Source organism: Chiloscyllium punctatum, chromosome 22 (genome assembly GCF_047496795.1).
Source record: "Chiloscyllium punctatum isolate Juve2018m chromosome 22, sChiPun1.3, whole genome shotgun sequence".
In the NCBI taxonomy this organism is placed as follows: domain Eukaryota; kingdom Metazoa; phylum Chordata; class Chondrichthyes; order Orectolobiformes; family Hemiscylliidae; genus Chiloscyllium; species Chiloscyllium punctatum.
Window position 1 is genome coordinate 21,911,742 of NC_092760.1, and position 19,968 is coordinate 21,931,709.

The 19,968-nt window shown below is 42.5% G+C and overlaps 1 protein-coding gene across 1 annotated transcript in view; it reads left to right on the top strand.

Annotated features, from left to right (window-relative positions):
* LOC140493446 (mucin-6-like) overlaps positions 1-19,968 on the top strand; it is a 266,402-nt gene that overhangs the window by 166,977 nt on the left and 79,457 nt on the right. The window contains exons 23-24 of the mRNA XM_072591885.1: positions 12,132-12,226; positions 13,242-13,374. Of these exons, the coding sequence (XP_072447986.1) occupies positions 12,132-12,226; positions 13,242-13,374 (228 nt within the window). The remainder of the gene's footprint in view (positions 1-12,131; positions 12,227-13,241; positions 13,375-19,968) is intronic.

The following is a 19,968-nucleotide window of genomic DNA, read 5'->3' on the forward strand; positions in this document are numbered from 1 at the left end:
AAATGGAACAAATGGTGAGCACACCCAGAGCAAAAGGGAGTACTTAGTATAGTAAATGAGTGATATACGTGCAAAATAGATTTAAAGGATAGGTGTGAATAGTTAAAAAAGGTAGGCTCTTCTGAGAGCAAACCCATGCCATCAAAGCACTGACAGAGGAGGGAGGGAATGTAATCAAAATGGAGGACAGTGTTCATGCTATGAAGCTATTGAACTCAATACTGAATCATGAAGACTATAAAGTGAAGTGCTGTTCCTCCAGCTTGCATTTGGCTTTGCTGGATCATTGCAGTGGATGGAAGTGTTAGAATGAGTTGAAGAGTGTGGTGCTGGAAACATACAGCTGGTCAGGCAGCATCCAAGGAACAGGAGAGCTGACGTTTAGGGCATAAGCCCTTCATCAGGAATAGAATGTTAGAATGAGAGCAAATGGGGTCTTAAAGCGGCAACTGGAAGATAGGGGTTGTTCCTATGGACAGAGCAAAGGTGTTCCATGAATTGTTATCCCATCTGTGTTTGGTCTTACCTACGTAGAGGAGACTACACTGTGAGCAGCCAATACATTAGACCTCATTAGAAGAAGTACAAGTAAAATGCTACTTCATCTAGAAGGAGTGTTTAGGGCCTTACATACTGATGAGGTAAGATGTAAAATGCAAGTGTTGTCCCTTCCACAATTGCCAAGTGTGAATGAGAAAGCCCAAAGAATGACAGATGATTTCGGCTTCATGAAGGGGCCTGATAAGTTTACTGGAATTCTTTGAGGTTGTTAGCAAGGAGGATAGATAGAAGGGAAGTGCTAGAAATAAGTATTTAGATTTTCAGAAGGTGTTTGATAAAGGTACTGCACGTTATGCTGCTTAATAAGACAAGAATCCATGGTGTTCACAGGTAGCATATTAGCATGGATAGAGGATTAGCTAAATAATAGAAGACAGGGAGTTGAATTAAGGATTGTATTTTCAGGTTGGCAACCTATAACATTTGGAGTGCCACAGAGATCAGTGCTGATGCCACAATCATTTAAAATGTATGTTAATGACTTGGGTGAATGCACTTTAGCTACATTTGCAGATGACACAAAAATTGATAGAGAAACCTAAGTGTGAGGACAATACTGTCTGCAGAGAAATATAGACAGACTAAACAAGGGTAAGAAAAAGGGAGTCATAGATTCACAGAGCTCTACAGCATAGAAACAGAGCCTTCAGTTCAATTCATCGATGCTGACCACATAACCCTCCAGCTCTGGCTGTATCCTTGTAAATCTTTTCTGAACCCTTTCAAATTTCACAACATCCTTCAGGCAGCAGGGAGTCAAGCACTGAGTCAAGAACAGTATTCTAAAAGTGGCCGAACTAATGTCCTGGACAACTGCAACATGACCTCCCAACTCCTATGCTCAATGTCCTGACCAACAAAGGCAAGTATACCAAATGCATTTCACACTGTTCTGTCTACCTGCAACTCCACTTTCAAGGAGCTATGAACCTGTACTCCAACGTCTCTTTGTTCAGCAACATGCCCAAGGACTTTACCATTAAGTGGAAAAACCCTGCCCTGATTTGCCTTTCCAAAATGCAGCACCGCACATTTATCTAAAGTAAACACCACCAACCACTCCTCAGCTTATTGGCCCATCTGATCAAGGGTCTCATTGAACTGGAGGTAACCTTGTTTGCGGTCCACTAAACCACCAACCACCAATTCTAGCATCATCTCCAAACTTAATAACCATACCTCCTATCTTCTCCTATCCAAATTGTGGTGATGGACATTGAGTACAGCTTGTATTCATGCCCTACATCAGGAAGGGAGCGGCAGAGGGAGAAGGCTGTATGTGATAATCAGCAGTACGTTTCCTTTCCCATATTTGACCTGCTGCCATGGCACTTCAAGTGGTCCAGAGTTAATATTGAGTACTCCAATGGAGGTTTTCTTCAAACTGTGTAAGACTTTGCCACTACTAGTGCTGGGTGCTGGATACTGGTTGGATGTAGTCAGGGATAATTAAAAAACCCAAAAGATGAATGCCAGAAGGCAGAAACAAAAAAGGAAATTGCTGGAAAGATTGAGCGGTCCCAGAGCTGCTGGAGAGAAAGAGTCAATGCTTTGGGTCCTTCTTATAATTTTTATTAATGACTTGGATGAGAAAAGTGACTGTACAATAGCCCAGTTTTTGGATAATGTAAAAAATAGATGGGAAGACAAGTGTTGAGGACACAGAGGGTTAGAGACAGAGGCTAAGTCAGTAGGCAAAAACTTAGCAGATGAAATATAATGTGGATACATGTGAGACTATGCACCTTGGCAGGAAGAATAGAGGAGCTGGATACTACTTAAATGGAGAAAGACTGCAGAAAGCTATAAATCAAAGTTCAAAGGAGATATGAGGCAGGATTTTGCTTAGACAGTATAATTGTGGCCCCACCACTGATCCCTGTGGCACACCACTAGTTACATGTACCTTCAATCAGTATGCCATTCCCCAACCAAATTAGTTTAAATCTCCATGAAGAGGAACTCTCTCCCCCCATCACCTTTTCAGGGTTATCAACAAATGCTGGCCCAGCCAGTGACATTCATTCATTAGAAATGAATCAAAATAAAGGGGACTTTCCAGGGTCAGAAGGTTGTTTGCTGTTGTTTTTGCTGATGCAGTGGTTGATGACCTGAACTCCATCAGGTTTTGTTCTTTTGTTTTGATTTTGTATCAGTTTGATACAATTGAATGGCTTACATTTCAGATTGCAATTAAGATTCAACAATATTGCTGTAGGTTGCAAGTCACATGTAGGTCAGAACAAAAGAGAAGATTACCTCCCCTAGAGCTTATTAGCCAGGCATCCTCTTTCCTGATGAAGGGCTTACGCCCGACACGTCGATTCTCCTGCTCCTCAATGGTGCCTGACCAACTGCTTTTCCCGCACCGCACTCAACAAGCATCCTCTTTCCTCAGGTGCAACAGTAGAGACCACGCCATCTAGTCCCAGATTGCCAATTGTATTAAAGCAGTCTCAGTCATCTGGAAGGATGCTCAGCACTGTAGGAACAAGGTTAATGTCCTTCTCCACTCTGTTTGCATGAATATCACCATCTTCTCTGCAATACCTCACATTCACGCTATCATAGTTACTGTACCTAAATCCCATCAAGGCTCACACTCTACTGCTGTCACGATTGCCTGTAACACCTTGCCCGCTTACTTTACCCCAACCTGCTACACCACTAATCCAGCTTATTTCTGCACTGCCAACTTGCTCACCTGAGACACTTTCTCACATAAACCAATCTTAAATGTGCCACTCACTTTTGCCTTCCACAATATCTCTTACACCTATTTCATGAGGAAGACAAAGTAGAACAAAATAATAGGGCAAGAAGAGTCAAGACAAATGGTGTTTCACCCATCATTTCCTCCGTGCCCCACCCCTTATGACCATCCTGAACTGAATCTGGACTAGTATCAGAGGGTGCCCTTGACGTATTGTGTCAGGAACCCTTGAGCAAAGGTTTGCTCACAACTATGACAGACTTCCTGGCTTTGTGTTTGTGCTAAATGGTCAATAAGACAGCAGCAATGTGAGCCTGGTATCTCTGGCTCAGGAGACAAGGCACCTTTCAGGGTGCTGTTAGCATGGGAGTGGATTTGGAGGCCCATCTCAAATTACTGCACATCAATGAATTCAGACTGGGGAGAGGCCATACATATGCATGTGAGAAGGGGTTTACTCAATTCCTACATTGATGACACACCAGTGAGTTCACAAGTGACTGCAGGACTTGATTTTTGCTTTTACTTACATCCCAGATGGTACTGTGCATGGGTCCTTGGTATACTGACCTCTACATTGCAGAAACAAAATGCCAGTTCTTGGACACCTCCTCCGATCTCCTCTTGGACCATGATTCTACCATTGACCGTGTCCCCAATAGTCACTGATACCTTTTCAGCTGATAATCATCCCCCGACTGCTCATAGTCCCCTAAGCCCACACAGCCCACTTCTACCTCCTTCCCAAAATCCACAAACAGGAGCTTCTGCTCCACAGAACTCCACTCTTCTGACCTTGACTTTTTTTTTGTCCTTTGTCCAGTCTGTTTTCACTTATATATAGGATTCTTCTGACGTTTTGCATCAGTTTCAGAATTTCCAATTCATAGGGTCCAGCTGCCTCCTCATTACAATGGACATGCAGTCCCTTCACACGTCCATCCCCCATCAGCATTGTCTCAGGGCTCTGCGTTTCTTCCTGGAGAAAAGGCCTGAACTGATCCCATCAGCCAACACCCTCCTTTACTTGGCCGGGCTCATCCTCACTTTGAACAACTTTTTCTCTAACTCCTCTCACTTTCTACAGGTCAAATGTGTGGTTATGGATACCAGAACGAGCCCCAGTTACACCTGTCTCTATATGGGGTAAGTGGAACATTCCTTGTTCCAGTCCTACTCCTGCTCCCACCCACAACTGTTTCTCCAAGACATCAATAATATCATCATTTCGGTTTCCCTCTCATCTGGAATTGGAAAAGTTTATATAGTTCTCTTCTAATTTCCATCCTGCTCTCAGCTCCACCTGGTCCATCTCCGATTCCTCCCTTCCTCAACATCGGTTTCCATTCTGGATAGGCTGGCCACCAATATCCACTGCAAACCTACTGACTCCCACAATTATCTTAACTATATCCTCACATTGTGTGCCCGGTAAAGGCTCCATTCCATTTTCCCAGTTCCTCCATCCCCGTCGCATCCGTTGATGCCGGCTTCAATAGGGGGGCTTCAGAAAAGTCCACCGTCTTCCTCAAATGAGGATTCCCCATCACCATGATTGACAAAGCCGTAATCCATGTCTGACCCATCTCTGTATTTCGACCCTCACCCCTTTTCTTCCATCCCACAACACTGTCAGGGCCCCTCTGTTCCTCACTTACCAACCCTGCCAGCATCTACATTGCAAAAGATCATTAGCTGCTCTTTCTGCCACCTCCAGCAGGATGCCATCACCAGACACATATTCCCTTCCCCTTGTCAACATTCCGCAGGCACTGTTCTCTCCAGAACATCCTGGTGCACTCCTCCTCTATTTTCAACAACTCCCCACAGCATCAGAACATCACCATGCATCCATGCAATCACAGAGTGTAACACCTACCTGTGTTTACCTCCTCACTGTCCAAGGTCCCAGACACACATTGAGTGAAGTGCAGATATAATCGCTATATCACCTAGAATCTAGTCTGCTATATTCACTGCCTCTACATTGGGAAGATATAGACAAGATGACCACTTTACAGAACACCTACATTCTATCCATAAAAATGACCCTGTCATCCCTGTTGCCAGTCACTTCAGCACACCACCGTGTTCTCTGGCCAACATCCCTGTCTAAGGCTTGCTACAGTGCTTCAGCGCAAGCTAAAAGAACAGTATCTCATTTTCTGCTAGGGCACTCTGTAACCTTGGTGATTCAATATAGAGTTTAATAATTTTAGGGCCTGAGCATCTTCTCCCATATCCTTAAACCAACCACCATCTTGTCATCATATTGGCACCTGCCACAACTGTCCCATTGTCATTTATGAATGATTACCCAGGATGATCTTTATCCATTCCTTTGTCTGTCCAACTGTTATTCTTTCTCTCTGAGCTTCATCTCCATCTATAATTTATTCCTGCTCCCAACCTACACCCATTTTTCAGCATATACACAAACCTTTTTCAAGCTACAATCAGCCCTAAAGAAAGTTCACTGGACCTGAAACATTACCTCTGCTCCCTCTCCATAGACCCCGCCAGACCCACTGAGATTCTCCAGCAACCTCTGTCCTTATTTCAGATGGGGCTGTTATCATTGGGGTGTGTTTTTGCTGATGGTAACAAACCTCTACCCAGTTATGTGTGTTGTTATTCAGGACAAATGTCAAGTATATTAACCTTGTTGTTTAAAAAAAGGTAGGCCTTTTAGGATACAGGTGAGCAGCAATTTCTTCTCTCCGAGTTGTAGAAAATAAAGAAAAGTGAGAGAAACCATTGAAAAGTTCTCTGATTGGTCTACTATCTGGGAATAGAGCCAGATAGAGCCACTCAAGCTTTACTTGCTTGAAAATGCTGGAGAAATTCCTTTTGAATGTCATTTTTGAATTTGAATAAATTTTCTCTGTGCATTCTGCATTACAACACCTTGACCAATCAGAATTCACTTACCAACCATCTCCACCCTGTTTTGCATAATTAATTTATTTTCCCATTAAAATATGGTATTCATGCCCCTGCCCTGATGAGTGCTTGACAATCTTCAACAGCATTTCTTTTTCTATCAATACTTTAGTTCTGTGTGATCAGGTGAAACTAGTACAAGAGGGCATAGCCTCAAAACTTAGGACTGAATGGAGAACAAAAAGAGGGTTTTGAATCAATGGAATTCCCTGCCCAGTGAAGTAGTTGAGGCTCCTTAGTAAATAAGACAAGCTAGATAATTTTTTTGAACAGCAAAGGAATTAAGGGTTATGTTGAGAGGGTGGGTAAGTAGAGATGAGACCACGATAAAATCAGCCATGATCTTATTGAATGGCGGAGCAGGCTCAAGTGGCTAGATAGCCTACTCCTGCTCATAATTCTAATGTTCATATTCACCTCAGCTGGCATGAGAATTGAACCAATATTCTTAGCATCACTCACCAGCTGTCCAGCCAATTGAACTAACCAATCCTCGATATATTTGAAGAAGAATTGTGATGGGTTACATTCCTTCATTATATCAATTTGATCTGTGTATGTAAGAATCAGAAAAATCTGAATGGCATGTATATATTGAATTGGAGAGACTGGAAAATTGAATTATTTAGACATTATTCGGTTGACAAAGTACTAATCAGATGATTTCATACAAAAACTCAGGAAAAACAATGGGTTATTTGCTGTTTTCTGGAAAAGCAAATCACCTTGAAAAATGTCCATATTACAGAGGAGGAAGTACTGGATGTCTTGAAACACAAAGGTGGATAAATCCCCAGGACCTGATCAGGTGTACCCCAGAACTCTGTGGGAAGCTAGAGAAGTGATTGCTGGGCCTCTTGCTGAGATATTTGTCACAGGTGAGGTGTCCGAAGACTGGAGGTTGACTAACGTGGTGCCACTGTTTAAGAAGGGTGGTAAGGACAAGCCAGGGAACTATAGACCAGTGAGCCTGATGTCGGTGGTGGGCAAATTGTTGGAGGGAATCTTGAGGGACAGGATGTACATGTTTTTGGAAAGGCAAGGACTGATTAGGGATAGTCAACATGGCTTTGTGCATGGGAAGTCATGTCTCACAAACTTGATTGAGTTTTTTGAGGAAGTAACAAAGAGGATTGATGAGGGCAGAGTGGTATATGTGATCTATATGGACTACAGTAAGGCGTTCGACAAGGTTCCCCATGGGAGACTGATTAGCAAGGTTAGAGCTCATGGAATACAGGGAGAACTAGCCATTTGGATACAGAACTGGCTCAAAGGTAGAAGAAAGAGGGTTGTTTTTCAGACTGGAGGCCTGTGACCAGTGGAGTGCCACAAGGATCAGTGCTGGATCCTCTACTCTTTGTCATTTATATAAATGATTTGGAGGAGAGCAGCAGAGGTATAGTTAAAAGTTTGCAGATGATACCAAAATTGGAGACGTAGTGGACAGCGAAGAGGGTTACCTCAGATTACAACAGGATCTTGATCAGATGGGCCAATGGGCTGAGAAGTGACAGATGAAGTTTAATTCAGATAAATGTGAGGTGCTGCATTTTGGTAAAGCAAATCTTAGCAAGACTTATACACTTAATGGTAAGGTCCTCGGGAGTGTTGCTGAACAAAGAGACCTTGGAGTGCAGGTTCATAGCTCCTTGAAGGTGAAGTCACAGGTAGATAGGATAGTGAAGAAGGTATTTGGTATGCTTTCTTTTATTGGTCAGAGTATTGAGTACAGGAGTTGGGAGGTCATGTTGCGGCTCTACAGAACATTGGTTAGGCCACTGTTGGAATATTGCGTACAATTCTGGTCTCCTCCCTATCAGAAAGATGTTGCGAAACTTGAAAGGGTTCAGAAAAGATTTACAAGGATGTTGCCAGAGTTGGAGGGTTTGAGCTATAGGGAAAGGTTGAATAGGCTAGGGCTGTTTTCCTTGGAGTGTCGGAGACTGAGGGGTGACCTTATAGAGGTTTATAAAATCATGAGGGGCATGGATAGGATAAATAGGCAAAGTCTTTTCCCTGGGGTGGGGGAGTCCAGAACTAGAGGGCATAGGTTTAGGGTGAGAGGGGAAAGATATAAAAGAGACCTATGGGGCAACCTTTTCACACAGAGTGGTACGTGTATGGAATGAGCTACCAGAGGAAGTGGTGGAGGCTGGTACAATTGCAACATTTAAAAGGTATTTGGATGGGTATGTGAATAGGAAGGGTTTGGAGGGATATGGGCCGGGTGCTGGCAGGTGGGTCTAGATTGGGTTGGGATATATGGTTGGCATGTGTGAGTTGGACCGAAGGGTCTGTTTCCATGCTGTACATCTCTATGACTCTAAGATTCTCCAGATATATCAATACTCCAAAAAACTGGTCAACACTGATTGTTTTTAAACATACAATATCTTAATTTTAAAAATGTTTATGCCATTAAGATACTTATCCCCTATAGTGTTAAGATAGTGTTAAACAATGTTTACCAATAATCTGGCAGGTTTCCCACTGTTATGCTCACCAATGTTGTTTTGCCTGTGGATGTCTGCAACAATTGAGAAGGTAGCCTTCCCCTTTAAAGTATCACTGCAAATTTAAATGTACTTAGCATTGAGATGCACAGGTGAGGCAGAAAAACGTGGATCATTGATGTTCAATCGTTTAATTCATTTGCCCGCCAAAATCATTCTTGAAACGCTTTTGGCTGTTGACCACAGAAGTAGGAAATCCTGACCTTTCTGCCTCTTGGTGACAGTACACAAAATACTCACATTTCCTGCTTAGCTCTTGTTGAATTTTCATACACTCCACCTTGTGCTCCTGTTCCATTGTTTTCATCTCAACAAAAGCTCCTCAATATGTTCTTTCCCTCCTGTTCAGCTATTCTTTGACAAGAAGAATCACGGAGCTGAGTATTATTAAAAACGGGGAAAGACTAAAGAATGCTATAGAACAGGTGGATTTGAGTGTCCCTGTCCATGAATCATAAAGAGCTGGCATCCATGTTCAACAGGTAATAGAGGAGAGAAATGGAATATTGGTCTTTTTCCCAAAAGGAATAGAGTATATTAGTTGGGAGGTTTCACTTTAGTTTTGCGAGTCCGTAGGTAGACCACAGCTGGAAAACTGAACAGTTTTGGCCTCAGTATGTGAGGAAAGGTACTGACACTGGAAGCAGTCCAAAGCTGTTTCGCTAGGCTGATGCTAGATATGGAGGAATTGTCTTAGAACAAAGAACAGTACAGCATGGGAACAGGCTTTCCAACCCTCCAAGCTTGGGCTGACACATTTTGCCCTTCCAAATTAAAGCTGTCTTCAATTATAGGATCCATATCTCACTATTCCCTTCTTATTCATCCATTCGTCCAGGTATTTCTTGAAAGCTGCTATTGTGTCTGCTTCCACCATCTCCTCTGGCAGCACTTTCCAGGCACTCACATCCTTTGTGTGAAAAATGTGCCTCGCATATCTCTTTTAAATTTCCCCCCTTGCACCTTGAACCTATGTCCCCTAGTAACAGACCCCTTCCCCTGGGAAAAAACCTCATACTTTCCACTCTGTCTATGCCATTCACAATCTTACAAACGTTTATCAGGTGACCCCTCAACCTCCTATGTTCCAGTGAAAACTAGCCTAGTCTATCCAACTATTCATTACTAAAATACCCCATATCAGGCAACATCCTGGGAAAGCTTTTCTCTATCCTCTCCAAAGCATCCACATCCTTCTGAAAGTGTGGTCACCAGAACTGTATGCAATATTCCATGTGTGGCCTAACTAAAGTTCTATAAAGCTGCAGCAGAACTTACCTATTCTTACACTCCATGCCCCCTTCCAATGAAGGCAAATATGCCATAAGCCTTTTTTTACTTCCTTATCTACCTTCATGCCATCTTCAATGATCTGTGGACTTGCACACCCAGATCTCTGTGCATGTTAATACTCCTAAGGGTTCTGCCATTCACTGATTAATTTCCACTTGTACTTGAACTTCCAAAGTGCATCACCTCACATTTGTTCAGATTAAATTCCATCTGTCATTCTTCTGCCCTTGCCTCCAACTCATCTATATCCTGCTGTATCCTCTGACAATCCTCCTCACTATCCACAATTTCACCAATCTTTGTATCGTCATAACCTTAGTAATTAGACCAGCTACATTTTTCTCCAAATCATTTATCACGAACAGCAGAGGTACCAGCACTGATTCTTGTGGAATACTACCAATCACAACCTTCCATTCTGAAAAGCACCTTTTCACCGTTACCCTCTGTCTCCTATGACTAAGCCAATTCTGTATTCATCTTGCCAACTCACCCCTGACACCATTGACTTCACCTTTTGTACCAGTCTGCCATGAGGGAACTTGTCAAAGGCTTTACTGAATTCCATGTAGACATCAAATGCTTTTCCCTCATCAATTGTCTTCATCACCTCCTCAAAAAACTCAATCATGTTAGTGAGGCACGGCCTCCCCACACAAAACCATGCTGTTTATCGCTAATCAGTCCATTTTCTTCTTATGAGGTAAGGTTCAGAAAATCTGACCTATACTCATTGAAGTTTAGAAGAATGAGAGCCAATATTCTTGAGACATACAAGATTCTTGTGGGCCTGACAGGGTAGATATAGAAAGGTTGTATCACCTTGTAGAAGAATCTAGGACCAGAGAGAATAATGTCAGAAAAATGGGTTGCACATAACAGAGTTAAGGAGAAAGTTCCTGTCTCATAAGCTTTACAGTCTTATGAGTGGACTACTATGTCACAAATGGTCACTGTGGAATGATGACAAGGGAGAAGAGGGGAAGATGTGTTTGGTGATGACATCCTGCTAGAGGTAACAGAAATGGTAGAGGATAATTCTCAAAAGAGAGACAGGAAGGGAGAAAGTGAGGACATTGGAGGAGAAGGATTATGGCAGATGTGTAGGAAATCCAGCATGTCAGCACAAGACACAAGGTTGAAACAGTTTGCAAAGAACTTCAACTAGAAGTGCCAAGTGGTTGATCAACTTTCACTACTTTCTGAGGACCTCAATACACAACTCTTCTCAAACCTGTAATTTTAGATTCTAGCTATAAGGAGTCATACTTTAAAGATTTAATCCACGCAATGACTACTCTGGGAGTATTTGATGGGAAAGTGTAGAGGAAGCTCTTTCTCTAGCCGTGCTCTACCTATCGTGGGAATATAAAATGAGACAAATGGTATGACTGGAAAACCTAGTGAGGCAGAGTTGCCATTGTCTCATAGGCTGCTTTCTCATTAGAGAGAGACAACTGATGGTAGTTTAACTTGAGAGTCACCATGCCTCACACAAAGGGCAAGTTCGAAAAGATGGGACTTTCATAGTGACCTTCATTGAAATTGCTGTTGCTGTCACTCAGTGTTGTGAACCAGTGTCCAGCCAACTGAGCTAATCAACCCAGTCAACTGGAGAGCTGGTTTGTGATTCAGAGTGACACCAATAGAATGAGTTCATTTTCTTCACTGGCTGAGGTTACCATGAAGATCCTGCCTTCACAAACCTGTCCCTCACCTGAGGTATGGTGACCCTCAGGTTAAATTCACCACCAGTCATCTCTCTATAATGAGAGAGCAGCCTTATGATCCCCTATGACTGTGAATTACTTGATTTCCTTTGCAATGCCATCTGTACCAGAATAGGTATTGGAAGGAGTGGTACAAGTTACACTCAATATAGTTCATCACTGCGCTGCTTGGGCATTCTGATGTGACACACAATATCATTTTCTTCTTTGAAGATTTCTTCTGTTACTTCTCCCACTTGCCCTGGGAATTTTTACTGTTGAAGTGGTATTATTTGTTTGATTTTTCCATAGTTAATCTTAGTAAAATAAATGCATATATGGTGTTAACAAGTTTATCATGTATCAGTAACAAAACGTTTCCCTTTTACTTAACAGGGGGTTACCCTCCCAACAAGTGCCATCTCTTGGTGGACGTAACCAGTATTTTTGGAAGATGCCATAGTTTGGTGGATCCTGTGCCATTTGAAAAGGTGACATGGTTCTTGTTTATACGAAGACTGGGTACAGATTAATAACTGAGCTTTTTTTTATTGATATCTTATTAAAAACATTTTGAATTAATGATGCACTTGGTTTTCAAGCATAATTTAGCAAAATTGGCCCAACAATTTGCATCCTTTTCTATGCATCTGTTGCCACCAACAATTTACCAAGCCTAAGGAGGGCAGGAATCTCTGCCATGTCCCAGAGGAGAGACATCGGTAAAGGCCTGGCAGCCTCCTTCTCATGTATTTAGCCAATGAAAAGGAAGATGGTAGAAACAGAGCACAAACACCTTAAAAAAAATTGCTTAGGTCCACACCAAGTGAGACCACACCTTTATACAATAAGGGACACTCTCAAAAACAAAGAACAAAGAAAAGTAGAGCATAAGAACAGGCCCTTTAGCCCTCCAAGCATGCACTGATCCAAATCCTCAATCTAAATCTGTCGCTTATTTTCTAAAGATCTGTACCCCACTGCTCTGCCCATTCATGTATCTGTCTAGATACATCCTAAACTGTACCATTGTGCCCATTTCTACCGCCTCTGCTGGCAACCCGTTCCAGGCATCCACCACCCTCTACATAAAGAACTTTCAATACATATATCCCTTAAACTTCTCCCCTCTCACCTTGAACTCGTGACCCCGAGTAATTCAGTCCTCTACTCTGGGATAAAGCTTCTTGCTATCCACCCTGTCTATACCTCTCATGATTTTGTAGACCTCCTCAATCAGATCCCTCCCCCCACCTAAAATAGCTTTCCAATTGAGAGTCACAAGTCAATTGAGGTCTAGCAGGTTTGCGAATGTTAGTCTGAAGTCTTCCAGAATCTGTGTAGGTTCAGTTAGAATTGTGGTTCTATATGGACTAGTCATACTGTGTTTTGTTCATGTGAAAAGTTCTTGCAATAATTGGATTCCCAAAAGGTTTAAAATGACTGTAATTAGAGTTTTCTTGAATTTGCTTGATTTTAAATGCCACTATTTATATTCTTCAATAGAAATGTCAGTTTGAAACATGCAACTATGAAAGGACACAGGACTTTTTGTGTGCAGCCCTGGGGTCATATGCTCGTGCATGTGCAGCAAAAGGACTCATTTTGAATGAATGGAGAAATACTGTGCAAGGCTGCAGTAAGTATACAGCAAAAACAAAGGTACTCACATTTACTCATTTACAGGATTGTCTTCATAGTCACACATTTACCAAGAGCATGTCATCACTTGAAGATTTCCCAGAAGAATGTCACAAATTGTTACGTCACAATCATCATATTTCTGGTGACTGTTGGTCAGGTACTTTAAACAAAAGGACTGAGATTTCATTGGCAGTATTTTGAATGCAGCTTTGAAAGATAGAACTTGAGCCTTTTTTTAAACCTTTTTTATATTTACTTAAAGTTGTACCTTACAGCCATACCAAAGTCTATAATCACAGTTTTCATTTTTCTGTATTAGTAGAGGTTAAAGTGAATCACCAATTAATGCCCACCATCAATACAGTCAAGCATAATTTACATGCAATTAACTGTCTGTGCCCACTATCAACATCTGCAGGTCACCATTGATCACAAACCTGACTGGACACATAAATACCGTGACTAAAAGAGTAGGTGAGAAGGTTGATATTCTACATTGAGTAACTCTCAGGTATCAGTTTTGACTCAAATTTGGGGTGGCATGGTGGCTCAGTGGTTAGCACTGCTGCCTCACAGTGCCAGGGTTCGATTCGTGCCTCAGGCGAATGTCTGTATGGAGTTTGCACATTCTCCCCGTGTCTCCATGGGTATCGTCTGGGTGCTCTGGCTTCCTCCCACACTTCAAAGATGTATAGGTTAGCTGAATTGGCCATGGTATAAGGGATGTGTAGGCTAGGTGCATTAGTCCGGGGTAAATGTAGAGTAATAGGATAAGGAAATGGGCTTGGATACTCTTTGGAGGGTCAGTGTGGACTTGTTGGGCCAAAGAGCCTGTTTCCACGCTATAGGGATTCTATGAAAATAAGACTATTGCCTCTGAATCAGAGCATTATAGCATGGCAGATACTGTATAATGTGGATAACTGTGAGGTATCTACTTTGATTTTTAAAAAATGGCAGATTATTATTTGAAGAACTGTAAATTAAAAGAGGAGAATGTTCAATGAAATGTTGGAGTCCTCATGTACGAGTCACCAAAAGTAAGCATGCAGGTGCAACAGGCAGTAACCAAGGCAAACTGTGTATTGGCGTTCATTGAGAGGAAATTTGAATACTGGAACAAGGATGTCTTGCTGCAACTATACAGGGCATAGGTGAAGCCACGCTTGCAATATTGTATGCAGTTTTGATCTCCTTATCTGAGGAAGGATGTTTTTGCTATAGAGGGATTGCAGTAAAGATTTTTCAAATTGATTCTTGGGATGGCAGGACTGATGTATGAGGAAAGATGGAGTCAGTTAAGATTGTATTCACTGGAGTTTAGAAAATTGTGGTGTGAGCTCAGAGAAACCTAAGAATATCTAACAGGACTAGCCAGGTTAGATACAGGAGGAATGTTCCTGATGGTAGGGGAGTTCATAATCAGGGGACGTTTTGAGTTCAAGGGGTAAATGTTTTAGGACTGAGATGAGGAGAAATTTCATCACCCAGAGGGTGGTATGCCTGTGGAGTTCACTACCAGTGAAAGTGGCTGAGGCCAAATGTTATGTATTCTCACAAAGGAGGAAGATATCGCTCGTGTAGCTAAAGAGATCAATGGATATGGGAGAGGGCAGGAATAAGATAGTGAGCTCAATGATCAGCCTTGCTCATATTGAATAGTTGAGGCGGCTCAAGGGGTTTAATAACCTATTCCAGCTCCTATCTTCTATGTTTCTATGTTACCTCTGTAAAACCAGGGTGAATGGTGTGATGGAATACTGTTCTTTTCCCTGGATTAATGTTGTCTAAACATCACTGAAAATGTTAACACCTTCCAGATTAAGGCAACACAGTTGTCTGCGAGATACACCACAGCAATCTGCCAAGACCTCTTCCTGACATGGTTTCTTGGGTCAAACACCATTACCCGTATGATATTTTCTGAATACTTTTCAATACCTATGTTACATATGCTACAAGGATTGGGTTCTTGTTAGAACAGATATTTTGAAGTTTATTAACAACTATATTTACTCTGATATGAGACTTCCATATACTTTTGTAACATAACTATAAATAAGCATAAAACCCAGACCAAAATAGCTGATTACAATGACTACACCCTGCTACTTCAACTGCTACTGAAAATGAAGAGAGGACCTTTACACTGGAACTTCACATGTTGTAATGTAAAGTAACTGTCTGAAAAGGTACATTGCATTTCTCCCTTTTTTTATATAGATTGGGAACCCTTTTCCAGTAAACATGTAAAATAATATGTAAAAAATAAAACATGTAAACATTCCCTACATATAAAGATAATGCTTTAGTAGACATGGAACATAACTGGATGTAGTCTGAATACAACTATCACAACGTGGCTGTATAACTTAACTCTGCAATGTAATACCTGTCATTGTATCATTTGTTATGGGTGTGTAGTTGTTGTTTTGTATGATACTTTAAGTATCGAGGTCGGATTCTTGCGTGGTGAATGATTGATCACACATAGCTTGGACATGTCATATAATTCTTTGCAGGATTTGACCATTGCTATTACAATATCACATGACCCAGGCATGTTTCATGCAATATTCCATTGCCTTGGATCTAAATGTACATTTACTTTGCCATTTTTCTTCAAAGACAGGTTGTAGGGTTGCAACAGCCAGTATGATGCTGAACTTTGTAAATGTTATTTTTGACTATAATTCCAGTTTGATTTGATTTTATATGTGAATTTTACACTTACAAGACGATTGATAGGTTGGGCATCACCTTTCATATCGCCAATAGTGTCACACCTGTCTGGGTAAAAGTTAATCAGGTTATGGATAGACTTGATGTCACAGTTTGGAATTCTTGACCTTGCAACATGACTTGTTTGTTACTTTGTAGATTGTAATAATATGCAGATCCGTGCATAATGGTAGGCCAATAATACCTGGTCTATCTCTTTCATCTTGTAAAAGGTTTCAGGTGTCCATGTCAAGGAGCTATATTGACATTTAAGATGAATAATGCAAATGCATGGGATGTCAGACCCATTGTAAGCAATTAGCTTATCATGTGTGAGAACTACACCACAATGTATATTCTCAGGCATAGTGCACAAAGGGGATGATACCTTCACTTGCACTAGGATCAATTTTGGCATATAGTACATGTTATCCATTCCTTTGGGGTATATCACATGAATGGAGATAAAAACTACAGCTTTTCAATGGCATCCATTGTGATTGTGACAATAAGTTAATTTTTGGAAAACCCATCTGGTTCACTAATACTCTTTAGAGAATGTGCTAGTGAGAGGTGGAAAAGACAGATGAACGTGTGTCTAAGGAGCTGGTGGAGGGGACAAGGATTCAAATTTTTGAATCATTGGGATCTCTTATGGGGCAGAAGTGACCCAAAGAACAGGAATACTTGCATGCCAAATGGCATGTACGGCAAATGATGGACAGAGCTAAGTGATCCCACAACCAATGGATCCCACAACCAAGCTCTGCAGTTCTTCCACATTCAGTTGTTAATGGTGGTGGATGATTAAACAACTCACTGGAGAAGGAAGCTTCACAAATATATCCATCCTCAATGATGGGGGAGCCCAGCACATCTCTGCAAAAGATAAGGCTGAAGCATTTGCAACAGTCAGAAGTGCTGAGTGGATGATCCATCTCTGGCTCCCAGTGGTTCCCAGTATCACAGATACCAGTCTCCAGCCAGTTTAATTCACTCCATGTGATATCAAGAAATGGCTGGAAACACTGGATACTGTAAAGGTAATGGGCCCTGATAACATTCCCGCAATAGTACTGAAGATGTGTGCTCCAGATCTTACCACTCCCCTCGCCAAACACTTCTAGTACAGTTACAACACTGGCACCTACCCGACAATGTGGAAAATTGCCTGGGTATGTCCTGTGCACAAAAAGCAGGACAAATCCACCCTGGTCAATTACTGCCCAATCAGTCTACTCTCCTTCATCAGTAAAATGATGAAGGGGTCGTCAACAGTGCTATCAAGCAGATTCCTGATGAAGGGCTTTTGCCCGAAAAGTCGATTTTCCTGCTCTTCGGATGCTGCCTGACTGCTGTGCTTTTCCAGCACCACTCTAATCTAGAATCTGGTTTCCAGCATCTGCAGTCCTTGTTTTTACCTATCAAGCAGCAGTTGCCCAGCAGCAACCTGCTCAGTGACACCCAGTTTGGGTTTCACTAGGGTCACTCAGCTCCTGATCTCATTACATCCTTGGTTCAAACATGGACAAAAGAGCTGAAATCCAGAGGTAAGGCAAGAGTGACAGCCCTTGACATCAAGGCCAGATTTGACCAAGTGTGGCATCAAGAAGCCCTGGCAAAACTGGAATCAATGAGTATTGGGGGCAAACACTCCACTGGTTAGAGTCATACCTGGTGCAAAGAAAGATGATTGCAGTTGTGGAGGGTCAGTCATCTCAGCTCCAGGAAATCTCTGCAGGAGTCCCTCAGGGTAGTGTCCGAGGCCCAACAATCTTTAGCTGCTTCATCAATGACTTTCCCTCTGTCATAAGGTCAGAAGTGGGATGTTCGCTGCTGTTTGCACAGTATTCAGCACCATTTGCGACTTCTCAGATACTGAAGCAGTCCAAGCTCAAATGTAACAAGATCTGGACAATATCCACGCTTGGGCCGACAAGCGACGTTCAACAATATTACCATCACTGAATCCCCCACTGTTAACATCCTTGGGGTTACCATTTACCAGAAACTCAACTGGACTCACCACATAAACACAGTAGCTACAAAAGCAGGACAGAGATTAAGGATACTGCACCTCCTGACACCCCAAATTCTGTCCACCATCTACAAGGAACAAGTTAGCAGTGTGATTCCCCACTTGCCTGGATAGGTGCAGCTCCAACAACACTCAGTAAGCTTGACACCATCCTAGACAAAGCAACCCTCTTGATTGGCACCACATCTAGAAACATTCAATCCCTCCAACAATGGCGCTCAGTAGCAACAGTGTGTACTATCTACAAGATGCACTGCAGAAATTCACCAAAGACCGTTAGATAGCACCTTCCAAACCCACAACCACTTTCATCTAGAAGGACATGGGCAGCAAGTAATTGGGAACACCACCACCTGCAAGCTCCCCTCCAAGCCACTCACCACCCTGTCTTTAAATACTGCCGTTCCTTCACAATTTTTGGGTCAAAATCCTGGAATTCCTTCCCTACCAACATTGTGGGTCAACACACAGCAAGTGGACTGTAGCAATTTAAGGAGGCAGCTCACCACTCCCTTCTCAAGGGCAAATAGGAATGGGCTATCAATGCTGGCCAGTCAGTGACACCAATGTCCCACAAATGAATTAAAAGACAAATAAGAAGGATGGATGGGTTACACCTGAACTGAAGGGGGAATCCAGATCCTGGCAGGAAGATTTTCAAAAACTATTCGGGAGGTTTTAAACCACCTTGGTGGTGAGATGGGACCCTAAGCAATAGTGAGAAAAGAATGAAGGTTGAGGCTGGTCCAAAAGTTAAAGGGACCAAGTTAAATAGACAAGGCAGGCAATATCACATCAAAGAACGAGGAAAGAATATTTTGAATATTTTGCGTCAGTATTCAGAGGTCCTGCAGTTTGGTAAGGTAAATCGGGGCAGGATGTTTACATTTAATGGCAAGTTCTTGGGCAGTGTTGCTGAACAAGGGACCTTGGAGTGCGTGTTTATAGTACCTTGAAAAAGTGGAGTCCAAGGTCGACAAGATAGTGAAGAAGGCAATTGGTATGCTTACCTTAACTTACCTTAACTTAACTTCCCCATCTTTTCCTCCATTACGTCAATGAATGTATCGACACTACCTTGTGCTCCCATGAGGAGGTTGAACCTCACAAATGCCTTCCAATCTGACCTCAAGTTCACCTGAACTATCATAAATATCTCCCTCCCCTTCCTGGGCTTCTCCGTCTTCATTTCCAGAAACCAACTCGTCACAGACATTTACTTCAAACCCACCGACTCCCACAGCTACATGGACTACACCTTGTCCCACACCCCTTCCTGTCAAAGCGATATCCCTAACTCACAATTCCTCCACCTCATCTGCTGCCAGGAGGAACAATTCCACTTCAGAACATCCCAGATGGCCTCCTATTTCAAGACCGCAACTTCCCCTCCATGTGTTCAACAATGCCCTCCCGCACATCTCCTCCACTTCCCCTACCTCCACCCTTGAACCCAGCCCGTCCAACTGCAACAAGGCCCCCCCGGTCCCCAATTTCCACTGTACCAATCTGCAAATGGAGTGCATCATCCTCTGCCATTTCTGCCATTTACATTCAGACCCCACCAAAGAAATATTTCCTTTCCCACCTCTATCAGCATTCTGCAAAGACAATTCCCTCTGCTACTCCTTCGTTAGGTTCATGCCCCCTACCAACCCACCATCCATTGCCGGCACCTTCTCTTTCTGCCGCAAGAGGTGTAAAACCTGCACTCACACCTCCCCGCATACCTCCATCCAAGGTCCCAAAGGATCTTTCCATATCCGGTAGAGATTTTCCTGCACATCCAAACAACTCATCTACTGTGTCCGTTGCTCTCGATGTGGTCTC